This window comes from Barbus barbus, assembly GCF_936440315.1.
Source record: "Barbus barbus genome assembly, chromosome: 39".
In the NCBI taxonomy this organism is placed as follows: Eukaryota; Metazoa; Chordata; class Actinopteri; order Cypriniformes; family Cyprinidae; genus Barbus; species Barbus barbus.
The window spans coordinates 2,597,965-2,625,296 of record NC_136717.1 but is presented as its reverse complement, the minus strand read 5'-3'; the positions used below and the strand labels follow the sequence as shown (position 1 = coordinate 2,625,296).

The following is a 27,332-nucleotide window of genomic DNA, read 5'->3' as shown; positions in this document are numbered from 1 at the left end:
GTTCAATATAAAAAGGAACAACAAACAAACTAATGTGATGTGGACTGTTGTATGTTTTTATAGGTTGTCTGGCTGTATGGTGACGGAGAAAGGCTGTCATTATGTGTCTTTAGCTCTGACTTCAAACCCCTCACACCTGAGAGAGCTGGATCTGAGCTACAATCACCCAGGAGATTCAGGAGTCAAACTTCTGTCTGAAAAACTGGAGGATCCAAATTGCTCACTGAACAAACTCAAGTATGTCAAGCAGGAGGTTGTTTTGGGGGGTTATTGTTTAAACCTTTCAGTGTCTCTGTATATCTATATGAGTCTAGGAGATTCTAAAGCAGGGGTGCCCAATAGGTCGATCGCTATCTACCAGTCGATCGTGAAGGCAATGCTGGTAGATCGCGCTTTAGGTCAGTGGTTCTCAACCGGGCGGTGCGAGATAACGTAAAACTAAAATTTAATATAGCCTATTCACTAATGTTATGACTAATGCTAAATGTAAGAATATATAAATAACAGCACCAACTCTCTACGTATTCTGTGATGTTCTGTGTTTTGGAGCAGCTCAAGCCGTTTCTCATCGCGCTGTGTGAAATACAGACTGAATGGCGGCTCAAAACCGCTGTATGAGCATATGATACGTAAACTACAGCTCTCGGCTGGATAAAAGAAGCCAGTGTAATAATCTTTACCTTGAATACCTTCAACCGCGCGTTGTGTCCATTATTTGATGTGCAAATAAACCGTGTGCGCTGTCGGCTCACTCATCACTATAACATCATATTTTTGCTTGAATAGGCTACACCTCAGTATATTAACGTAGTTGAATACAGTGAGTGTTTATGGATGCTTGCGTGTTTTGGAAAAGTTTGTGAGGATCAGTGGCGTTTATGTACAAGTGGGCATCAGATTCTCCAAACTGCTTGTTCTGACAAATGAAATATTTTGCATTTTGTCATTTGTATTTTGGTGTGTTTATTGATTCTGAATGGACCCGTATAGTAATTTATAAGCAGTCCTTATTGTTTGGTATGGTAGGTTGACTTGTGCTTATGTTAAAATTAGTGTTTAATTGAGCTTTACAAACTTTGCAAAAATGTCACTGCAGATATTCTATACAACCACAAAGTATGTTTGTAAAAAAGAACATGGAATTTTTAAATCCATCTTGAATTTGTTTTCTTTTAAATAAATTACATTTAATTGAAAAGCAATAACAAATACAAAGGTTTTAGTGAATAGAAAAGTTTGGGCTTGCAGTATTGATTTGGAGAGGAGGGGGTCTTGGAGTAATAAAGGTTGAGAACCACTGGTTTAGGTAAATGCAGGCACAGTTCTACATGGGTACTAAGAATTGAATATTATTATTATTTAATTAAAAATTAAAGTAATGCAATATAAAGATACATCCCAACATGCCTTTTTTATTTATTTTTTATGTATTTTATTATTTATTTATCTTTCACTTGGTAGATCTCGGTGAGTTTCTCATTTGAAAAGTAGATCCCCACACAAAAAAGTGTGGGCACCCCTGCTCTGACAAAGCAAATGAACAACAAAACAATATAATTTAACTCCCTAACTGGCCACAAAACAGGAGAGGCCGGTGAAAATACAACAAAAATGGCAGCCACCTTCTTACAGCTTTCATAAAAGGAAAAAAACAAACATTCAAAATGATCATTTATGTTGCAAACATTAAAAACTTGTAAATGAAGGAACAAAAAAGCCCTAACTTTGAATATTACAAGTTACACATTACAGAAAATTGCGCTGTTAGTTTGGGGTGGACACTCGGGCTGTTTGGGGTACCAGAGACCACAGGCAACAAATTTTGTTTTCTTTTTTTTTTTTTTTTTTTTTTAAACAAATGTAATTTTACTCAGTTTATTAGTGTTTTTACTCCAGATTCCTCCACATACTCCAAGTTCTATCCTTGAGAGAGCGGCCTATTGACCTGCAGAATTTAGCTCCAACCCTGGAAAAAAACTCAACATGTCTATAGCCTTAGTAATCCTGAAGACATTGATTAGCTTGTTCAGGTGTGTTTGATTAGGGTTGGAGCTAAACTCTGCAGGACAATGGCTGTATCTCAGTATGCATTCTTCAGCGATCTTGCGTCCTTGTTCTACGTCATCATCAACCGTCGAAGTTAAGTTTCTCTTCTTAAGAATGCAAATTCAGAGGACGCATGAAAGTGCCCGGATGTGTTCTTGATATTGAGCCTGTAAGCTTTAAACTTGCTCTCGCAAATACTTGATGGCTCTTGAAAGTAAACCTTTAAACGTTTTGTTTTGCTTAATTTTAATAAAGTGGTAAGACCCAGAGAAAGTCTGTAGTATTTTAATTGGCATATTAAAAATAATCTTAACATGGGCCTAGTCATAGTTAAACATAGCGCTGTAAAATAATATGATATACAATTATATGAAAATAATATCTATAGTAGTATGAAAGGTTTTAATAAGTTATGACATTTGTTTTTATATTTATTGTTCATTGGCCACTGCTTATGCTGAGACTTTGTAGTCAGTTAAACAAGAATGCAGTACATCTCAATTCTCACAAGGATGTGTTCTGTGTTCTCGCATACTTCCGAGTTCGTTCTTTCAAGGAAGCCTAGCAAGACTGGTCTCCATGAGAACACAAGTCCATTCTCTGCATTCTTGGAATTGAGAAACAGCCAGAGGCTCTCTAGGACCAGACATGCCTACCCATGGATTAAGTGTTCCTGTTTGTAACATTTCTGTGCAATTTTGAAATTTAAAACGAATTATAGGTAACAAAATGCTTTCTCTGTGTTTGTAGTCATTTATGCTAATGTCAGTAAATGTATAGCCTCCTGAGACCCCCCCTTCCCCCCCCCCCCCCCCAAAAAAAAAGCTTTGTGAATTTATTATTTTTTCATGACATTACATTGTTTAGAGCATTAGAAAAAAAATTGAAAATTAACGAAAAAATTAATGAAAATTTATATTTTATTCATGTTTTATTCTATGTCCTCTGTAGAGGTCACTAGGACTAAGTTTTTCTAAAAATAAAATGGCGTGAATAGACATCAAAAAGGCAAAAACAATGTTTTTTTTTTGTTTTTTTTAAATCACCAATACATTTTTAGGTTTCAGGATTTTTTTTCTTCTAAACTTTAAGGATGATTCTCAACTATGTTATAAAATATATAACACAATGATTTGATATACCATTTTGTTTTATGCAATATGTGTGTAAAAATTTCCATAAACTGGTTTTTTCCCATTTAAACAGTGTATCTAATTTATATATTAATGTGTTGCTGTTGGGACAGCATGTTGAAAAAATAATTGTCATAATGGGAGTAATAATTGGCCAGATTTTCAGAATATCTAATATTTCATAACAAAATAGATATATCATTTATTTTCCAATTCAATTGTTATGTCTTCCAAAATGCATAATAAACATGCTTTTAGTCCTGGTGTCCTCTACAGTGGACATGTATGAAATGATGTCCTGTTTCATAACAGGAAGTCATATTTGAATTTGAAAACCCATAACATTTTCCTAAGATGTTGCTTTATGACAAACAATTAGAAAATGATTCAGATTTAAATGACAATTACAAAATATAATCATTTCCATAAGGATGTAACATTTTTCACTAAATTAAATTTAGCCATCTTTAAAAACCTAGGAGAGGGAGTGGTCATGATGAAACTTACAATCATTTAGTATCTCTATAAAGCCCTGAAATGTGCTCTGTACAGGACATCCAGACTCACAATTGTGACGTGTGAGGTCTCAGAGAAATTCACTGAAATAGAATATCCACTACAGAGGCAAAAACTCCATAGTTGGGTCTCAGGAGGATATTAAAAAGCAAAATAAAAAAAAAAACAAGCAATTATGTCTGAAAATACATGTATAAGCAACTAGGGAAACGCGCAAGCCTAATTTAATTATTTTGCTCAATTAGCCTATAGATTGTAATGAAAGTGAAGATGTCTGAAATGTATATCTAATTCATGGAAATTTTTGATAATATTAAATATCATCTAATTATAAATATATATACACAGGTCCTTTTCAAAAAATTTGCATATTGTGATAAAGTTCATTATTTTCTGTAATGTACTGATAAACATTAGACTTTCATATATTTTAGATTCATTACAACACAACTGAAGTAGTTCAAGCCTTTTATTGTTTTAATATTGATGATTTTGGCATACAGCTCATGAAAACCCAAAATTCCTATCTCAAAAAATTAGCATATTTCATCCGACCAATAAAAGAAAAGTGTTTTTAATACAAAAAAAGTCAACCTTCAAATAATTATGTTCAGTTATGCACTCAATACTTGGTCGGGAATCCTTTTGCAGAAATGACTGCTTCAATGCGGCGTGGCATGGAGGCAATCAGCCTGTGGCACTGCTGAGGTGTTATGGAGGCCCAGGATGCTTCGATAGCGGCCTTAAGCTCATCCAGAGTGTTGGGTCTTGCGTCTCTCAACTTTCTCTTCACAATATCCCACAGATTCTCTATGGGGTTCAGGTCAGGAGAGTTGGCAGGCCAATTGAGCACAGTAATACCATGGTCAGTAAACCATTTACCAGTGGTTTTGGCACTGTGAGCAGGTGCCAGGTCGTGCTGAAAAATGAAATCTTCATCTCCATAAAGCTTTTCAGCAGATGGAAGCATGAAGTGCTCCAAAATCTCCTGATAGCTAGCTGCATTGACCCTGCCCTTGATAAAACACAGTGGACCAACACCAGCATCACTGACTGTGGGTACTTGACACTGGACTTCAGGCATTTGGGCATTTCCCTCTCCCCAGTCTTCCTCCAGACTCTGGCACCTTGATTTCCGAATGACATGCAAAATTTGCTTTCATCCGAAAAAAGTACTTGGACCACTGAGCAACAGTCCAGTGCTGCTTCTCTGTAGCCCAGGTCAGGCGCTTCTGCCGCTGTTTCTGGTTCAAAAGTGGCTTGACCTGGGGAATGCGGCACCTGTAGCCCATTTCCTGCACACGCCTGTACACGGTGGCTCTGGATGTTTCTACTCCAGACTCAGTCCACTGCTTCCGCAGGTCCCGCAAGGTCTGGAATCGGTCCTTCTCCACAATCTTCCTCAGGGTCCGGTCACCTCTTCTCGTTGTGCTGCGTTTTCTGCCACACTTTTTCCTTCCCACAGACTTCCCACTGAGGTGCCTTGATACAGCACTCTGGGAACAGCCTATTCGTTCAGAAATGTCTTTCTGTGTCTTACCCTCTTGCTTGAGGGTGTCAATGATGGCCTTCTGGACAGCAGTCAGGTCGGCAGTCTTACCCATGATTGCGGTTTTGAGTAATGAACCAGGCTGGGAGTTTTTAAAAGCCTCAGGAATCTTTTGCAGGTGTTTAGAGTTAATTAGTTGATTCAGATGATTAGGTTAATAGCTCGTTTAGAGAACCTTTTCATGATATGCTAATTTTTTGAGATAGGAATTTTGGGTTTTCATGAGCTGTATGCCAAAATCATCAATATTAAAACAATAAAAGGCTTGAACTACTTCAGTTGTGTTGTAATGAATCTAAAATATATGAAAGTCTGTTGTTTATCAGTACATTACAGAAAATAATGAACTTTATCACAATATGCTAATTTTTTGAAAAGGACCTGTATGTATGTATGTATGTGTATGTGTATATATATATATATATATATATATATTACTCCACAAATCTAAAAACACTGATGCCTCCAGATCACTAACAAATAGACATCATTAGTAGAACACAAAAACCTTTAATATTCAACATGTTCATTCAGCATTTAACATGTAATTAGATCAGTTAACCTCCAAACCGTTTACACTGACTAAATATACTGATAGATGATCCATTAAATGACTAATAGTGTAGCCATTCATCAAAAAAGTTGAAAAGAGATTTTATGATTTTGTGTTATTTATGGTCAAGAGAAAATCATCTTGCCCCATCTTATCCTACTCTAAATGACTGGACTTGCAGTATTTCCCTGTTTCTGTCAGAATCAAACTATGCTATATTCAACATTTCCGTGCATTTGATGCAGCTGTTGATTTTGTGGTCTGGTTTGAGACTGAAACACTCATCTCACTCTGCTGTTTCTTCAAGCTCTTGTGAAGTGCAGGAATATAAGTTACTGCTACTGCTGGTCTCTGTTTTAGACCAGTTCAGTCTCTCTGAAACAACCAGAATGAAAAATATATTTTTATTTTTTTGCTATCATGATTCTAACATGTATGCTGCATTGTTGGTGTGTTTAAAAGCAAGTTTAGCATGTTTTATATTGATAATTATGATTTAGACTTTCAATGATTTGGAAAAGATTAAGTTAAATAAAATGTATCTCCTCCTGTAATTTTCAAGCTACAGTTCATCCTTCAAATTCAACTCAGATCTTCAGATGTAGTGTGCTATATATTTTCTAACTGATCAGACTTATGGTTTTCATAAAAATGACAATCAAAGTTGGGAAAAATCTCATAGACCTACATTGGCCACATTCACAGAGCAGCAGAATATGGTTTCAGTTCTGTATTTGGGTCCTTAAAGGGTTCACCCAAAAATAAAAATTAGCCCAATATTTACTCACCCAAGTGGCATCCACCTAGGTGTATAAGACTTTCTTCTTTCAGACGAATCCAATCAGAGTTATGTTAAAAAATGTCCTGGCTCTTCCAAAACAGAGAGCCATATTGCACTCATTAGAAACTCATTTAACTGAAAGTTAAGTGCACATAACAAAAAAGTTTATAATATGGAACAGATTGTTTTATGGTATTTTTGTCAAAGTAAAATATTTCAGTAGCCCTATTTAAACTACAACAGCCATCTCAAAGATTGGCAAACATTTAGACTGCCTTCTAATGAGAGAAATTAAATTTTTTCGATTTCGTAAGAGCAGCAAAATCAGGTGTATATGTTGTCAGCACAATATGCATACAGTGGTGGAGGTGCTATGCTGTTAGGGATGCGCGATTACTCATATTAATGGCATTCATGTGTGAGAATGATGACTCCCACGTGTAAGTAGAGCCAAACATTGTGAGGACAAAAGTGGTGAGACCCCTTGAATTAGGGAATTTCTCCTGGCTGACTTGATGTGTCCAAAACATTTCAGAACCTGCCTGTTGCAGGTCATCTGATGACTGAATGTCAATGAGTTCAAGTTGTAAAGACACCTCATCTAGTGACACTACCAGCTCCTTTGCTTTTGACGCAAACTCTCCCTCAACATTCACACAGAAAGGGTCCTTAACGAATTTCCTCACTTCAGTGGGGATACTAAAATGATCAAACCTATCGGCAAAGTTGGTTTTCAGTGGGTCTATGAAATCCGTCATCACCTCTGGGATTTGTTGACCTGATGTGTGCAATGTAGGGAAGAGGAGCATTTTTCCAGGACATAGATTGGCAGAAAAAAGTGTGACCTTATTTTGAAATGCATGAAGTTTCTCCTCAAGTTCCATGACTGTTTGATCTCTGCCCTGTAGCTCGTAATTGATTTGATTCAAGTGATAAAAGATGTCACTCAAAAAAAACAAACGGCACTGGAAAATTCCCAATTCTCCATAATCATCAGAAAATTTTGAGCCTGTTAGTGATTTGAAACGATTTTGTGAACTAGAGGATGAGATCCTGGCATTTCTCTGAAATTCAATGTGTTTCCTTTACTAAGCCATGTAATGTCATTGTGGATAAGCAAGTCATTATATTGAGCCAACATATCTGACAGCAACTGGCAGAAAAGGCGGTGTTGTAAGCTGGAGGTACAACAAATAAAGTTAATAATAGCCATGGTAGAGTCCATGGTCTCTTTTAACTCACCACTTAACCCTTAAATGCATACCTCGGGTCTTTAGCAACCCGGTACATCATTCTCTACTCTCTCCCTCCTTCATTTTTTAAAGTTAGACATCAGCTTTCTTAGTATTCCTCAATCTATTCATTATAAAAAAAATAAAAAATAGCAAAATATAAAAGAATGCCTATTTTTTTGTAAAAAGTGTATTGGGTCACTAGAGGCCCGAGGGATGTAAATGTGTAAAGTATTTTTTTCCACGCAACTATATTTACATATCTGCTGACTCAATATGTGCTATGCATCTTTTTTCCTCAAGGTGGCACTGTTTGATACACAATGATGACGTGGTGTTTTACACATAATTACCTCAGGCATAAAACTAACAAATATCATCAGCAAAAACTGAATTGGTTTGAATGGCTATACTGCAGAGCATTACTATGTGCAATGAAATATAAATGTCACTGCCATTTGATGCTGGATGTGGTAAATAAGCTGCCAGTGATCAAAATATTGAATATGAAGTCAATGAAAATTTCTCAATCGTTTTGAGAATATGGCTGAGATCGTGAATATGAGCCAGATGCTGAATATACTGTGGAAGTGCGCTCTGATGATGACGGCGATGATAAAATAGTAACGAAATATGCTTTATTTTATTCTTCTGTAATTGTTCTTAAAATATCAAGTTTTTTTTTTGCTATTGCAGCAGTTAGAGATCCATCCGTGCTGGATATATAGGTCCGGATCGCTAAAGACCCGAATATGTAGTAATGGTTGGCAAAACATTCATGCATTTAAGGGTTAATTTTGCACACAAGAGGCTTTGGTGAATAAGGCAATGTAGTGATCTCAGCTGCGGAACCACAGCCGCCAAACGAGCAGACAGGCCCTGTATCCTGCCTACCTTTGCCTACCATCAGTTACTAGCATGTTAATACGTCTCAAATCCAGCTTGTAGTCCAAGTAAATCTTCCCAAAAGCATTCACTGTCAAAAAATCTCACATAAAGGCACACCTGCGCTATATCACTGTTGTCAGTCAATTCATTCACTCTCCTTATAGTGTCGTGGCACAAGAGGTTGTCTCTCGTCCGGATCTCAGTTGGTGCAATCAGAAAGGCTCAAAACAGCAGAGTTTCAAATGTGAAAGAAAAGACTTTATTATGACAAGATAAAGCCGAGAACACAGCCGCCACATCAAACTGCGTCTGAGTTCTGTGAGTGTCAGTACAGTATATATATGCTTTTTATTGCCCATATTTGGTAGTTCCTGTTTTTCTTATTTGGCCTTGTCCACTTTTAATTACTAGTCCACCTGGTCATTTTTCATATTCGCCATTTTTAAAAAGTAAAAGTTCTTCTTCTACTCCCATTGGTTGGCAGTGCTCCCAGAAGACATTCATCACAGTTGTTTACACGTATTTGTCATATTCTGGAAGTCACCCAAAGTTCCTCGGGTTATTCTAAGTTCACAGGCAACACCTGCACCGTTGTATGTCCCTCAAAACATTTATACTCAGTATGACCAGTAGATGGCACTCCAAGACCATTAATCAACATCCAGACATCCAGTACAGTAGGATATCACACTTTTGCATAGACTAGTACATGGATTACATTTTTAAACATGTCTATCATTTTGAATAAGATAATGTTATAGTGAGTAAACAAAAATATACAATAATAGTTAAGGTGTCTCATAATGGAATTTTCTTGATTGAATCAAGTAAGCTGTTTTGGGTTTTCTTGTCTGTTTTTCAACCACCTCCTCAGTTGACGCAAGCATACACTCCTTGACAGTCTCTGGATCGGTAAATGGCCTTTGCTTTTTTTCCCAATATCCACGCCACTCGTCAGGATGCTGATGTTGCTCTCTTTTGTTCTGTACAAGCTCCATACAGTGTAATATGTTTTTTCATAGCATGCAGATAGCCCCAAAAAAACAATTCTCAAGTTTAATTCTTTACAATGACTCATTGCATAGTAAACATACGGGCTTAGCACAGACAGATGTAAACAAATACTTCTCTGTCCATTCGCTGTTTTCTGCATCAACTTTTATTTTTTTCAAAGTAGAAAGAGACATTTTGACTAACTAGGCTGTAGTGGGGTAATGTTTTTTCACTTTTTGTGGGAAAAAAATAAACTGAAGAAAGAAATAAACAGAATAAATTAAACTAACAAAAGTTATCATCTATCATCCTGTCAGTCTTCACGTCTCACCAGGGAGGCTGCTCGCACCACTCGCCTAACGTTACGTGACTTGTGCTCTGCGCAGCCTTTGACTGCAGCTCGTGCTGCATTGAACAGATGCGTGTCATTTCATAATTGTAGGGCCCATTGTCCGACTGAACTAATTTTATTCTAAAGATGTCTTTTTCACACTAGGCTACTTGAAGGGCACATTATCAGGCTGCCAACTGAATATCCCTGACATAGAATGTCGCCGTTGCGCATGCGCTGTTGAGAAGTGACAAACACGAAAGCACAGGAGAGAGCAAAACAAAACACTGGTCATAAATTAGAAGTACAAAATGAGGATTCGTAAAGAAAAATGTCATCGGATTTCGGTATAAGCTAAGAGGAGATTGGTTTTCCTTTGCTATGGTAAGGCCCTACACTAGTTTACACTAGTGCGTTTTTATTTTAAAGCAGTGTTTTAAAATGAAAACAATCCTCGTTTACACTGGCTGTTTCACTGCGTTTCATGATATGTACCTCTCCCATCTCAGTGCGGGCACTCAATCACTCTAATGCGCGGTACCACTATGCTAGCGTTTAGCTTAGCACCATTCATTGTTGAAACAGGGATGAATTTAGAAGCCGCCAAACACTTCCATATTTTCCCTATTTAAAGACGGTTACATGAGTAGTTACACAAAATAAAACATGGCGATGATTTCTTAAAGTGCAGGTACTTGGATAAATACTGATATATTTGCACTAGAGCTTCGCCCGTGTCTAATAAACCTTTAATAAAGTCTTACCGGAACATTCACATCTGTGTTCAGCTGCTGACAGAGAGCAGAGAGTTACAGTGTTTGGGTAACTGCTTCACAAACAGTCTTTTCAACTACACAGTATTATTTCTGTATTACAGTCACTCATAAGTTAATAGTTCAGATATAAACACTGATGTTTGTGGTAGCGATCAAAATAGACCTTTTGAAAGTTAACTGGCGCTTCAAATAACGTTTGTGTCGATTGCATTGTTTGGCCACTAGGTGCAGAAAAGTGACTTAAAAAATGTATTTGTGATTGAATCAAGCGATTCGTTTAAAAACACTGATTCATCCAGTAAAGAAACGAGTGAGACATTAAATCATTCATGCAAACCACTTTTTCATAATTTGAATATGAACTAAATATATTATAAATACATATTAATTTAAATGTTTAATAATTCGTTCAAATTAAACACTTTTAAATAGACTGCAGCAATTATATTTTGTCACACATTATTTTGTTTCGTGGGAGAATCGTGATCTCTGTTTGAGACAAAAAAAATCGTGATTCTCAATTTATCCAGAATCGTGCAGCTCTCGTATGTGACTGAGTACAGACCTTTGGGAAATATCTAACATGAATAACGTTATCCTAACACTACATAATTTTCAAGCTAGTTTGCCTATTCACCAGGCATTTAAGTTGGCAAAGTAGTGTAAAGTTATGTGCTCGGTGACAGAAAAGTGTGTGTGTGTTCATGCCTTGCAAGTAAAAAAAAAACATGACATCAGATGAGGACATTGACATGGAGAGAGAGAGCAGCAGACCTAAAAAGAAACCAAAAAGAGTCCATGCCCCACAGCAGTTCCTCACAAAATATCAGGATATGAGATATGCCCCCCCCCCCCCATTTCTATCATTTTCTGAGTCATGAAAGAGTCTGCTTTTGTGATCCATATTTCCTTCTTTCTTTACTGCAAAACGTTTGCTCGGTCTAGATGCGCTTAAATCTGCACTAATGATGCGTTCCTGTCACATATCACACATGCGCACTTCAATAAGCCGACAGAAAGCAGGTTATTGCATTTACATGCCACGCAAAATTGGGGTAAGAGGCAAAAAACTACCTGTGTCATCCAGTTCATACTTATAAGGCCGTGTATGACCTTACTCCGATGAAAGAAAACAGGTTACCGCGTTTACATGACCATGTGCGTTTTTGGCTTATTAAGCATAATTGGATTAAGAATGTGCATGTAAATGCACTATGTAATATTTTATATTAGAGAACACATATTCAATATTAACTAAGAATTTTTCCTCAATACACTCTTATTTAGTAAGGTAATAGTAAAGTTTAGGCAGGGGCTGATTTAGTGATTTGGGGGCCGCAGGCAAAATATAGGAAAGGGGTCCTATTACTGATCTATAATAGAGAACTGGATTACTCATGATGTCAATAAAAGTGAAGTCAATGCGCCGCCATATTGATATTCCCTAGTATTCCCATACATTCTATTGAATGAATATGAAATCGCACAATTTTAATGAGAACATCATAAGTCCACGTTTTTCTATCTGAAGTCTCACTGTACATTCTTTCGTGAACCATCGAAGTATGTAAACTCTTAATTTATTTAATTTTGGGAGTTTCCCTAGCTTATTAAAAAGTTACATACATATACATTATAGTAGCAAACATCAGATGAACTTGATAAACATCAGATGGAAGAGATCCTTAACATATCTATTACAAATGACAAAGTGCTCATTTTGAAATGTGGATAAAGATTTATGATTTGTAAATGTATATACCTTAATTTGCCTTGTACAGTTATTCACCGTTTATGTAATTTTGTTAGTGTTTTTACACATACAGTAGGCTAACTGCAATTATTTCAACAATGATCTTGTTAGCAGCATTAATTTTGGAGCAGGTAATGATTTAAATGTTGGTTAAATTAATAATTCAACATATACACATGACATTTTGCTACTATGGAAACTGTAATGCTAGTAAAATGCCATAGAATTGGCATGATCTTTACGAGTCTGAGATAGATGTGGGTCGATCAGGGACATTAAAAATATACACATCATAACTTATTCACAGAAATAATACTGACTACCTGCGGTACGGACTTAGAGACGTAATGCTTTATTTCCAAGATGATGCATGGTAAGCTTTGAATTTCAGTACAACAAAGAGCAATATAGTAGGCAAGCATTGTATTATTTATTGTATATTTAAAGCAATTTCTGATACTAATACCATAGTATAGTACATAATACCATACGTACCATATTTATATTCTATTTAATATTCCCTGCATAATTAGGTAAATTATTATTACATACCTGATGACGAAGTACGACTGTAGATCCCAGACCACCTCGATGGCCTCCTTCCTCAAGAGAGTATTCACTTCTTGTTCCATTACAAGAGCTTGCTCAGGACCCACCAGCGTGGGAATAACCCTGTTGAAAGGCGGCGGCGAAGCTCCGACGATAGCCTCGTTCTACAGTGTGCAGGACCTATCGAGACACATTTGGCAGTAGTTAAGTTTTTTGAGGAAAACATTCCAGGATTTTTCTACATATAATGGACTTCAATGGTGGCTAACAGATTAAAGGTTAAAAATGCAGCTTCAAGGGGCTCTACATGATCCCAGGCGAATAATAAGGGTCTTATCTAGTGAAACGATTGGTCATTTTCTAAAGAAAATAAAAATGAAAAAATGGAAAAGCGCAAGATTTCTAAAAAAAATAAATAAAAAAATATATGAATGAAGTGTAATACATAGACTACAGCAAGGTTTAATCTGGCCGCAAAGGAACACAACCGAGATTGCCTGATATAGAAGTAATCCACGAATCAGAGCACTTGTGCAATCCTAATACATCTGCTGAGTGTGTTACTTATTTTTATCAACCTGGCAACCATGTGCACAAGCTCTCTCTCTACTGTGGATAGAAGCGCTGCTTTTACACCGGTAAACTTTAGTGATCTCCACTTCATATTCCAATCTCAGAAAAGTGTAATTCATCAAGTGTTCATTTACGAGAGAGAGAGAGAGAGAGAGCGAGAGAGAGAGAGAAAGACTATATGAATTACCTCAGTTCCCCTTCAGGAACTCGAACTGCGTCGGAAAACGCTAGGGGAACGCCTTTAGCCATACCATGCTCTGAATCATATGTGTAATCAGTCCAAGGGTGGGCGGGTGACATAACGACCAGGAAGCTTAAAAGCACGTGAGGTGCAACTGGTGTTAGTTTTCTCTCATTCAGCAAAGCTCTGTGTTTGTCAGTCACAATCTATGTTCTGTGAATCTTATTTACTGTTGTTTGTCAAGTTACAAGTCCAGCAACGTATAAAGCTCCAGTATGTCTAAAGCAGAGGCAAAGACAAAACATAAAGGCGAAAGCAGATCACGTTACAGATTGTGTGTTCCTCCCTGCCCTCGCTACATCACGAGCGGGGATACGTGAAGCACGCAGAGTCAGCTCTCGAGGGGGCTGACTGCCTGCATTGTAAACAGCTTCCACTGCGTACGCTTTGCTCCCCGAAGGCTCTCGTTGAGGAGGGAGCCTTCACCAGCGTTCCTCACGGTGCCAGCCCCGCTTTTGCCGAGGCAGAGCAGTGGCTGCGCTCATGGGAATCGTAGATGGATCAGGTGGAGGGAATGAAGACGGGCGAGCCCCTATCTTCTTCTTTTCCATCAGATCCAGCGCCCGTGTAGTCTCCCTGAAAAAGGGGAACATAGATATTTTAGACAGACACGAACACTTGTTGCGATTCCCTCAACTTCTGTATTATGAGTGTAAAAGAGTCATTCAATTTTTGGGTCATTGTCCAAAAAGTGCAAAGAAATGGAAAGTCTTAGATTGCCCAAGTCAATCTCCATATGTATATCCGATTGAACATGAATTTCAGCAGCTGAAGAGGAGAGTAAAGGCAGAAACTCCCCAAATCAAGCAACAATTGGAATTGGCTGCATTAAAGGCTGGGAAAAGTATTTCAAAGGATGAGACCAAGAGTCTGGTGATGTCTATGGGTCACAGACTCACTGCTGTGATTGTGTGCAAGGGATCTGCAACTAAATAATAGCTTTTAATCTTTTATATCTGCCTTATGTTCAACTGTCCCAATACTTATGCTCACATCAATGAGTGGGATGAACTCTAAAAGTGCTGTTCTTTTTATTTGGTAAAACATGAATGTGTTGAAAAGGCTAATAATAAAATGTGACATTCTGTAGTTTTGTCTTTTATCTTTTAATCATATTTACAAATGTCTTGACTCCACAGCCAACAGAGCAATTTTGTCTTTACTGTTCCTATATATATATATATATATATATATATATATATATATATATATATACACACACATAATTATATATGTATGATATACAAGAGCCTCTCTGGATAATTTCTCGAGTGAGAGCATGATGTTTACCACTTTTCCTCCGAGGAGGTTGTGGTGGTCAGCAGGGGCTGGGGTAGGAGCAGCCCAAACCGTGTTCCAGCTCCTCATTCAGGGAACGTCACTTCTCGTACTCCCCAGAATTTTGGAGTCAGAGTGGCGTTGCCGGGCCGAAGGCTTCTAGCAGAAGGCAGATCTGCGAACCGTCATTCTCGCTGGATAGTTTTCGGCTAGAACATCCTGATGCCCATGGCCCAGGACTTATGAGGGCAGGCCCCTCTAGGGAAGAGCAAGGTACACTGCATTACATGGTGCCCGTCTCTCCTCAGTGACCGCAGGAGATCGGTCTGCCAACCCTGCCAGTGTTCCAGGGCACAGTGGTCAAAGCAAGTGCTTCTCTCAGTCTCTTCCGCCCGGAAATGTAGCGGAACTGAGAGGCTCGCCGCCCCTTTGGGGGTCTCTGGAGCAACTAGATCAGCCGTCCCTTGCCGGTCCTCCGCTTCAGGGCACCAAGCTAGCAGCTCTAAGCACACCAGAGGCCAATCTCGAGAGACTGGTTCCCTTAGTAGAGTATTTGGCAGCGTGGAAACTACTGCCAAATGTGTCTCGATAGGTCCTGCACACTGTAGAACGAGGCTATTGTCGGAGCTTCGCCGCCACCTTTCAACAGGGTTATTCCCACGCTGGTGGGTCCTGAGCAAGTTCTTGTAATGGAACAAGAAGTGAATACTCTCTTGAGGAAGGAGGCCATCGAGGTGGTCTGGGATCTACAGTCGTACTTCGTCGTTCCCGAGAAGGATGGGGGGTTGCGTCCTATTTTAGATCTAAGTCAACTGAACCGCTCAGTCAGGCGACTGAATTTCAGGATGCTCACTTCGAGCAGGTAATCATAAGAAGTTCCTGAGGTTTGCTTTTTTGGGCATCTCGTTCCCCTAGTGTTTTCCAACACAGCTCGTGTTTCTGCGAGGGGAACGTCCCAGGTTACGTATGTAACCATGGTTCTCCAAGGGAACGAGACGCTGTGTCTCAGGGCCATACTTCCGGCATCCCTACTAGAGCTTGCTTCATTCCTAGAAGCTAACGCCGGTTGCACCTCACGTGCTTTTAAGCTTCTTGGGCACGTATGTATAAAACTTCTCAGAAATGCTCTTAAGAATAGTCTTAAGCTTTGATTTTTAATATTCTTAGCAAAAAGAAGGACTTTTCTGAGAGTAGGAGACTTTTATAAAGAAGCTAAAAGCAACTTTCAGTAACATCTAAGACTGATTCTTAACCTGTTAACGTTCACCAAAGCGACATCACACTGAAGCGTTTTTTCCCCACTAGTTTAATGTTTATGAATGAATTTAACGTGAAAGAATATCATTAATCTTGACAAACTATATATCATTCTGAAGGTCTAAGCCTCAAGCATCGACGACAGATCGCTGTTTTTCGATGGAAAGCTTATAAGGAATGTATTTGCTACATTTGTGTAAGCAGTACACATCAAAACAGGCAGAATAAAAAAGCCGTACGTACCTTTATCATTGTAATAACGAGCCACAAACGCGTCCACTGCTGAAATCCCAGTTTAGTTTCAGAGGTAAGGGTCCACAGAACAACTCCCAGCGAGCACTTTTAGTCCAGCAAAACAATAACGTTGTAATAAGGATGAATATTCCTTTGTTTACATTTCATTTCTTCAGAGAGTTATTGTTCGCGTCCGTTATGGAATAAATTACGCTCAAAAACAGCGTCTTGGTGGTAAAAAAAACAACACGGTGCTGTAGCATACAGTTTTACAAACATAATGAGACCGTCTACGGAAAAAAAAGTCTCCGAAAAGTGGAATATAGATTATTTGAATTTGGCGCTCCCTCCAGTCAGCCATGACGCACGCTGTGACACGCACGCTGTCATCTGAGCGGGGCGTAACTTAGCGTTCTGCTTTATCCATAAAAAACTGTTTTTTTTTTCTTCTACATTTTTTATGTGTGTGTGTGTATTGTGTGGGGAATGTGGCCGTGTCTGCATGATTATAATCTGTATGGACGCACATCAGCGTGTTTATTAGCGACTCTATGACGGCTATCATTGTGATTCATTGATCAGCTATTATTGATTATATGGCCCATCTGTTTGATTATAATCTGAATGGAAGCACATCAGCGTGTGATTACTGACTGTATGACCATGTCTGGCAATATCACTTCATGTCTGGCAATCAGAATACTTCAGTATACATACTATATACAAAGCATTTTTTTCTATTTTTTTTCCTTTTTTATTACTCAAATAATTATTTTTGTATTTTTTAGTGCTCAAATAAATCTGTCTATTATTTTATAATTGAAAAACTATGCAGGAACATGTATAATGACTAAAATAGTTTGTATAATTCTGCAATCCATTTGGTGGTTATTTTTCCTCAAACAGGGGGGTGGGGGGACTATAAATAGTTTCAGAAAAATATTGCAGGAATCTAATTTTTCATGGTATCGTCTTCAAATTTGAAATATGAACTCATGAGACATGTGGCTTTCAATCCATTACTTTTCTGGATTGCTCCAGGACTTATTTCATGTATTTGTATATGAAATAAAAAAACATTCAGTGTGGAAAAATATTTTTCAAGGCACGTCAGTGCCTATAACTTTTTATCTTTTTGAGCATTATCAACTCTGGATGATAGACAGTAAAGCCCAGAGTCTCTTCTTTCCAAAGATACCTAATTTGTTTGTGTAAGCACACTTTGTCACAAACTGTTACCATTTTAATTTAGGTAGGTTGTTTTCACCTGCGAGGCCCCAAATGGGGGTGAAGGTTAACAGGTTAAATGCTTTGCATGGTGCAAAATTATCACAAATTATTACTGATGCTTTGTTTTCTATTGATATGTCTCCTCGTTTACAGTTGGAGCAATGATGTAAACATGAGTTCCATCAATGGCTCCAAACAGCTCCAGGAAAGCCCACAATCCTCAAAAGTAGCTTGTTTTTGCAATATGGTTTGGTGGTCAGTTGGAAAGTAAATAAACTGCCTCTGAATGTGTGTGTGTGATCTGTGTGAGGGACTGTGTGTGTGTTTCTGTGAATTGTGGGGACTTTCCATAGACTTTTATTACTTTTATATTGACCAAACAATATTTTCTGTCCCCTAACCCAACCCTAACCCTAAACCTACCCTTTATAGAAAATCTGTTTACATAGTTACCGTAGTCCCCACAATGTAGCATAAACAAGTACAAATGTGTGTGTGTGTGTGTTTGTTTGTTTGTATGTGTACTACAGTGAAGACAGCGCTTTAGTTTACAACACTTCTCATTTTTATTTTTTAAAGGAAGAGAGTGTGTTGATTTGTGCAATGATAACCTACCAGCAATGTAAAGATGATTTTATTAATACTGACCCTTTTAATAAAACCCACCCTCCTTACTTCTGGTATGAAACAATGTCTCAGCTTTAAAATTTTGTAATTTTTTAGGAAATTCAAACAATGTGTCTTTAATGTGTCGTGACATATCACTGTATTGCCTTATTAAATCAATCAACACGTGAACCAACACATTTAAATCGCGGAAAGATGTTAATACACACAGGCCCGGTTTCACAGACAGGCCTTAAACTAAACCAGGATTAGGCCATAGTTCAATTAGGACATTTAAGTAATTTTTATAAACATACTTAGAAAAAAACATGACTGGTGTGCATCTTGAGGCAAAACAAAGGCGCTGTTACATTTTAAGATCAGTCAGTGCAAGTTTCTTTCAGTTTAAACAGCTCAGATTTAGATTTTAGTCTAGGATTAGGCTTAAGCCTTGTCTGTGAAACCGGAGGACAGTTTTTCAAGTTTAAGTGAACCAACGTTAATCTACTCTTCTATCTGATTTGTTTGATGGACAAAATGTCAGATTCGGCATTATGATTGGTCAGATCGGCTGTCAATCAAGCTGTTATGAAGGGTCAACGGACGTTTTTCACATTTCCAGGTTTCAAAGCAGTGGAAGTCATCATAGTTTGGTTACCTTCGAGAGCAGTGAATGGGAGAATACCACAAAAATATTTTTTGCATTCCCATTTGCTCAAATAGCAAAAGAAAACATCCACACTAGTGTTTTCACGACTTTCAATCAAAGGCAAAACACGGCTCTACTGGCAACCGCCCCATGCACACTAGCAACTGCACAGCAACACCCTAGCAACCACCTTACCATGGCAACCACCTAATAACAGCCTAGCCACCACCCAAGTACCATAGCAACAGCATAGAAACCACCTCAAGTACCTTAGCAACCACATAGCAATTTCCTAGAAACCACCCTGAATACCTTGACAACTGCATAGCAAAAGTTTGTTGACTGACTGAATGTGATTGTGTTTTCTAGTGTGGATCATGGAGGAGAATCCAGGATTACAGCAGGACTGAAGAAATGTACATCTACACACACACAAACAAACACACACACACACAGACACAGACAGCTGTGTTGTTGTTATAAATGTCTTTGTTCTTGTGTTCAGATGCCTGTTTTCTCACACTGGATCCAAACACAGCAAACACTCTTCTCGTTCTGTCTGAGGAGAACAGAAAGGTGACACGTGTGGAAGAAAAACAACCGTATCCTGATCATCCAGACAGATTTGATGTTTATCGTCAGGTGTTGTGTAGAGAGAGTGTGTGTGGACGCTGTTACTGGGAGATTGAGTGGAGTGGAGATAATGATGTATATATATCAGTGTCATATAAGAGCATAAGCAGGAAGGGAGGTATTGAGTGTGAGTTTGGTTTTAATGATCAGTCCTGGAGTTTGATCTGCTCTCCTAACAGTTACTCCTTTTATCACAATGACATAAAGACTGATCTCCCTGTGAAGCCCATCAGCAGTAGAATAGGAGTGTTTGTGGATCACAGTGCAGGAACTCTGTCCTTCTACAGCGTCTCTGACACAACGAGCCTCATCCACACAGAACAGACCACATTCACTCAGCCGCTCTATCCTGGGTTTATTGTTTATTATCATCAATCATCAGTGAAACTGTGTTGATGAATCTGAATAGACTGATGAGAGATTCTACCCATAATGCTTTGAGCTGCATCAGCACACTATTGTCTATCGGCTCCCTAAACTGAGTTGTGATGACATTTCCTTGCCATAATGTATTCTCTTGAAAATTCTTTATTGTCAAATGTGTGTTGAATGTAAACTCCTCTGAGAATATTTTTAATTAAGGAAATCTATTCAGCGATTGGTCCATGTGTATGTCGTCATCCAAAATCCCGTTTGTGGCACAGCAAAGTTACTTTTTTTGTGGAAGAAGTTATTAAATTTTTTTCTTTGTCAAGATCAAAAATTATTTTTTTGCAACTGACAATCAAGTTTCCTCCTCTTTACTGCCATCTTGTTACTCTTAACCCTTTAGGCGCCAGGGTTTTTTGGAAAAAATGCTGGATTTTGACATCAAGATTTCAAAAGCTTGTGGCTTGAAATGGCTTAAAGATAGAGCCCTACTGTGAATGAGAAAAATGTTGGGCATGACCAAAAGTTTATGTGGGGTGTAAATATACTCGTCTAATTTGCATTTTATGATGTCATCAGGGAGTGGCCCTCTTGAATTTCATAATATTCAGGAAGTAGTAGATACTGAATTGACGTTTGATTTTTTTGTTTGTTTTTTTGTCTTTTTGTCCTCATTCCAAATGATCAGAAAAGAGGAAACCAACAATAAAACACGAGAAAGTACTAAATTATTACTATATTACTATACTATATAGTAGTAAAATGCATGTGAACAGTAGCCTACTTTTTGATCAGTTCATCAGTAATATTCAGGAAATAATAGATATTGAATGGATGTTTGAACTTATTTGCATGTTGTTGTTTTTTTTGTCTTTTTATCCTCATTCCAAATGATCTGGAAAAGAGGAAATCAACTGTAAAACAGGAGAAAGTAGTAAATTATTCCTATATTACTGTGTGCCATAGTCAAATACATGTGCCTATTTTTTATCAGTTGACCAGCTATCTGCCCAATCAGGTATCTATGTGACAGTTTATAGTTCTTGGGAGTATGGTAGCTCTCATCGCATGGCACAGCGCACAGACCTGCCCCAAACTGACTGCACCTGTACTGTCTGCCGGTGGCAATTGGAGCGTGCGCGATCAGAACAAACAGCGCAATCTGGCCGATTATCAGAGAGCAACAGCTCTCCTATGGACACTAAGACCACGTCCACCCTGTCACCCCCATCCCCGTTGGGCAAAGTGTTGAAATGATCACTTGTTTGTGCTTTGTGAACGATCGCGCCTTGCGCAGCGGCACCATTGAGCGGAAAAGATGTACCGGGAGAAGCGGGATCATTAGACGGACTCCAAAAGGCAAATATTCCCCTTCAGAGTCAGAATCGGCGAATAACATTTGCAACACATCCTCACAGTACAACTTTTTATTAGCCATTTGTCGATTTTCTCTCACAAATCTCACAATTTACTCAGACGCTATGAACTGAACTGCTTCCGCATCAAAGACACGACAGCTCACTTGCTCTGCTATTTCCTCGAACACTTTTGGTCTAGAATCGAAGTACTACATGTCTGCCATCTAGTGGATGGGAATACAAATGAGATATTACACCATATTAGGAACTACAGCCTATTTCATGAAGTATGACGTCTTGTCGCAATTTTGCGACTTTGGCGCTTAGAGGGTTAACAAGGCTAGGAGACCTGTCCAGCACTCTTAAATAATTTAGGAGCTGAGACCTAGTCTTAACACTTAGAAAGCTCTATCATGCAAAAAGGAAGCCATATGTGAACATGGTCCAGAAGCGCCGTTGTGTCTTGTGGGCCAAGGCTCATTTAAAATGGACTGTTTCAAACTGGAAAAGTGTTCTATGGTCAGATGAGTCCAAATTTGACATTCTTGTTGGAAATCACGGACGTTGTGTCCTCCGGGCTAAAGAGGAAGGAGACCTTCCAGCGTGTTATCAGCGTTCAGTTAAAAAGTCAGCATCTCTGATGGTATGGGGGTGCATAAGTGCATAGAGTATGGGCAGCTTGCATGTTTTGGAAGGCACTATGAATGCTGAAAGGTATATCAAGTTTTTAGAGCAACATATGCTCCCCTCCAGATGACGTCTATTTCAGGGAAGGCCTTCTGTATTTCAACAGGACAATGCAAAACCACATATTGCAGCTATTACAACAGCATGGCTTTGTAGTAGAAGAGTCTGTGTCCAGATCTTTCACCTATAGAGAACATCTGGTGCATCATTAAACGAAAAATATGTCAAAGACGACCACAAACACTTCAGTAGCTGAAAACTTATATCAGGCAAGAATGGGACCAAATTCCAACACCAAAACTCCAGAAACTCATAACCTCGATGCCCAGACACCTTCAAACTGTTTTGAAAAGAAGAGGACATGCTACATCATGGTAAACATGCCCCCGTCCCAACTATTTTGAGACCTGTAGCAAGCATCAAATTTGAAATGAGCTCATTTTGTGCATAAAAGTGTAAAATTTATAATTTAAACATTTATGTTATCTGTGTTCTATTCTGAATAAAATACTGGCTCATGTGATTTGAAATTCTTTTAGTTTTAATTTTATTCAAATTTAAAAAATGGGTTGTAAACATGTTCTGTATGCCATGAGTTTGTGCCCTTTATTTGTTTGTTTTATTTTTGTTCAGCATTAAATATTTCACGAGGAGTCCACATCAGTAGCTTGTTACCTTAAAAAAGACCAAGCTGTTTGTGAAACCTTTTTTTTTTTTTGCAAATCCTTTAAGAGCTTTATGGTTTTGTAAAGAGTTTTCAGATGAAGGCACTAAAAGTTCATGGTATATGTACTGAATTCCTTCTCAGCTCTTCCCAGGCATTGCTGTTGATTTAACTCGGTTAAGAACTGGGTTACTGTTTAAGAATAAAGCAGAAAGTTAAGATCAAAGTCCTTTTGTGTCCACAGTGCATTGTGTGCAAAAGCTTAAACTTTCATGTTCTTATTCATGTCATTTCACAATTATGCCAACATTAATAACACACTGTTTATCAGTATTTCAAAGGACCACGTCACCACTTTTATTTGAGGGGCCACAAACATGATGAAATCATGAGAATCTAATGCTTAGTTAATGATGACTACTGTATTTAGATGTCAATAGAATTTACAAGTTATATGTTCTGTGATCGGCCAATGTTGGGGTCTAACCATTTACTGCAAGCTACTATGAAGAAGACATGAATGTACTTGATAACTCAGATCATAATTAATGAGTTCTCACATTAATTGACATACTGTTCTAGCCTGCATGCACGCATGAGGTAAGCAGTCTTACATTCACAAAATACTACTAAATGCTACTTTCGGTACATGATGTCATGATGATTCATGTACCAAAAGTATAGATTTATCCACAGAAGATAGTAAAGGCCTTTTTTGTGAATAAAGAAAACATCATGATCATGCATAATAAATCATGGTGATTTACCCATCTTAATTAAGGTCTTAATGTGTTGTTCTTCAATGAAGTCATGATATATTTTGAATTCTTGTTAGTTCCTGATAATTCATGAGATATTAATGCATGAAATAACGCATAATTCATGCACAAATTCATGTACCCTGTAAAGTGTTACCCTTCCATTTGTGAAATAATCGCACCAGTTGTTGTCACCTTCTCACCAAGCTGCTTGGCGATGGTCTTATAGCCCTTTCCAGCCTTGTGTAGGTCTACAATCTTGTCCCTGACATCCTTGGACAGCTCTTTGGTCTTGTCCATGATCTAGAGTCATAGATCCCCACTCTGATGTTATAAACTTAATGGCCATGTTATCTGTCCCCTAAAGCCCTTTAAATGAAGAACAAATTTAGGCAGCATGCAGTAACTATAGCAAGCTGTATCAGCTGGAGAAATGTTTTACAGAACGATGTTTTATAAAGCTTTTTGAAGTTCTCTTCTACCTGAAAACTATTACAGTGGGGGCTTTTGAGAATTAAAAAAAAAATACTTAAGTTGATTATTCACATTTCATGGCTTACTTTATATAAAATATGTTGATACTGTTGCATAATTAATTGATACAAATACAATTTTATGGGTTTAATATTGTACAAATTAACTGTTTAATTACAGTTTTATTGCTTGACAGTCACATGCTATTCTTAAAATCATTAATTATAATACTATTCATTTCTGTAGTTCTGGACATTTTAATAAACCAACCTATTTGTTCCACAGTATCTTCATGTTAATTAATACAGGTGCATCTCAATAAATTAGAATGTCGTGAAAAAGTTCATTTTTTCTTGTAAGTTATTTCAAAAAGTGGAATTTTCATATATTTTAGATTCATTGCATGTAAAGTAAAACATTTCAAAAGTTTTTTTGTTTTAATTTTGATGATTAGAGCTTACAGCTCATGAAAGTCAAAAATCAGTATCTCAAAACATTAGAATATTTACATTTGAGTTTCAATTAATGGCCATCCATACAGTATAAATTCTGAGTATCTCTTGTTCTTTGAAACCACAATAATGGAGAAGACTGCTGACTTGGCAATGATCCAGAAGGCGAACATTGACGCCCTCCACAAAGAGGGTAAGTCACAGAGGGTCATTACTGAAAGCTGTGGCTGTTTACAGAGTGCTGTATCAAAGCATATTAAATGCAAAGTTGACTGGAAGGAAGAATTTGGGTAGGAAAAGGTGCACAAGCAACAGGGATGACCGCAAGCTTGAGAATACTGTCAAGCAAAGCTGATTCAAACACTTGTGAGAGCTTCAGAGTCAGTGCATCAATAGTCTCCACGCTCAGACGTCTTCAGGAAAAGGGCTACCAAGCCACTTCTGAACCAGAGACAACGTCAGAAGCATCTTACCTGGGCTGTGGAGAAAAAGAACTGGACTGTTGCTCAGTGCTCCAAAGTCCTCTTTTCAGATGAAAGTAAATTTAGCATTTAATTTGGAAATCAAGGTCCCAGAGTCTGGAGGAAGAGTGGAGAGGCACAGAATCCATGTTGGTTGAAGTCCAGTGTGAAGTTTCCACAGTCAGTGATGATTTGGGCTGCCATGTCATCTGCTGGTGTTGGTCCACTGTGTTTTCTGAAGTCCACAGTCAACGCAGCCATCTACCAGGAAATTTTAGAGCACTTCATGCTTCCTTCTGTTGACAAGCTTTATGGAGATGCAGATTTAATTTTCCAGCAGGACTTGGCACCTGCCAAAAGTACCAAAAGCTGGTTCAATGACCATGGTGTTACTGTGCTTGATTGGCCAGCAAACTCGCCTGACCTGAACCCTATAGAGAATCTATGGGGTATTGTCAAGAGGAAGATGAGAGACACCAGACCCAACAATGCAGATGACCTGAAGGCCGCTATCAAAGCAACCTGGGCTTCCATACCACCTCAGCAGTGCCACAAACTGATCACCTCCATGCCACGCCGAATTGAGGCAGTAATTAAAGCAAAAGGAGCCCCTACCAAGTATTGAGTACATATACAGTAAATGAAAATACTTTCCAGAAGGCCAAAAATTCACTAAAAATGTTTTTATTGGTCTTATGAAGTATTCTAATTTGTTGAGATTGTTTTTAATTGTATTTTGAGCAGCAGGTATTTCGAATCACTGAATCATTTTACGATGAAATTTATTCAGTTGACTCTGTGGCATTACAGATATTTTCTATCACCGCCTTCCAAATGAAATTGTATCTGGATTGGAAGCAGCACTAATTAAGAGGAGGAGTCAATGTGTATATAGTGTGAGGTTTAGAGACCGGAGGGAGGTTGGTCTGACCAGTTACGTACCTTTTTGGAGGCAGTCCTTGCGGGTGAATCTGTCGTTTTCGGAGTGTGCGGATCATGGAGAGGAGGTGGTGCTACCTGTTTAGCCTATTGCTAAAGGGCATTTTTCTTGGCCAGTGAATGCCTCTTTGTAAATTCTGGGATTGAACTGGAGTTTCGCACCATACTCCTATTAAAGGAGCCAAGACCGGCTGCCGCCGCTGATATTCCCGAGTCACTCTTAGCCACCCGTGTTGCCAGCTTGGCTTTCGGTCTGAGTCGAGTAAAGACTGAGTGCAACCTTAGTTTTATATACAGTTCTCCAAATAAGTTGTACTGATTTAAACATTTTAAAAAGATTAAAAGCACACACATTTCTTCAGCCGAATCAAAGAGGTACTTGATCTACATGCTAAAATAATAAAATGTTACATTAGAAAACAAAAATGTGACCCTGGACCACAAAGGACCACATAAGGAGCACAAGTACATTTGTAGCAATAGACAAAAATACATTATAGGGTCAAAATTATACTTTTTTTATGCCAAAAATAGTTCCTTGGGAAAGTTCCTGTGGTGGAAACGGGCTTTTACATTTCCCGCGGTCGTTAGCTCCGTCAAATAAAGGGTGGTGGACTTACCCGGAAAAAAAGAAATCATTGAATAAAGTCGTTATTTTTCTTTTCTTTTCGGACAAAAAGTAATCTCGTAGCTTCATAAAATAACTATTGAACCACTGATGTCACATGGACTATTTTAACGATGTCTACTATGTTTCTGGGCCTTGAACATGTCAGTTCCGGGTCAGAAAGCTCTCCGATTTCATCAAAAATATCTTAATTTGTGTTCTAGAGATGAACGAAGGTCTTACGGGTTTGGACTGACATGAGGGTGAGTAATTAATGACAGAATTTTTGTTTTAGGTTGAACTATCCATTTAAGGTTTAAGTCTACAAATGATCAAACATGGACTTAAATATTTTATATCATAATTCAAAAGCAATGCACATTTGTGTGAGAATTTCCATCTCAAACTCTGCCTCCACTTTACTTACGTATGTCAGGGTTCGTACAAGGGGCTTAAAATTTTGACTTTTTGAAATTTAAGTCTTGGAAAACCCTTGAAAACAGCCATATTTATGAAAAGGTACTTGAAAAGTACTTGAAACTTTAAAAGGCATTATACATGAAATTAGTGTTCATATTAGTTTTCGTAAAAATAATATTTTCATGCAAAATTAACAATGCTGCGTGTGTTAATTATTACCATTTCTCCCGGCTTTTGGGAGTGCACGAGATCTTGCGATATTTCAGCTTGCATTATACTGCTCGGTCTTTTATTGCATGTGCTGTTCGTTTGGGTTTAATTTGGGAACGCATATAAAGTCTG

General features: G+C 38.1%; 1 protein-coding gene and 1 long non-coding RNA gene across 2 annotated transcripts in view; one reads left to right on the top strand and one right to left on the bottom strand.

Moving 5' to 3' along the window:
• Positions 1 to 20,197, top strand: part of LOC306858855 (NLR family CARD domain-containing protein 3-like) — a gene marked incomplete at its 3' end in the record, with an annotated part of 55,875 nt that extends 35,678 nt beyond the window's left edge. The window contains exons 9-11 of the mRNA XM_079399623.1: positions 64 to 237; positions 19,538 to 19,584; positions 19,674 to 20,197. Coding sequence (XP_079255749.1) covers positions 64 to 237; positions 19,538 to 19,584; positions 19,674 to 20,197 — 745 coding nt within the window. The remainder of the gene's footprint in view (positions 1 to 63; positions 238 to 19,537; positions 19,585 to 19,673) is intronic.
• Positions 1 to 27,332, bottom strand: part of LOC306858963 — a 1,377,007-nt gene that overhangs the window by 153,570 nt on the left and 1,196,105 nt on the right. The window lies entirely within an intron of this gene.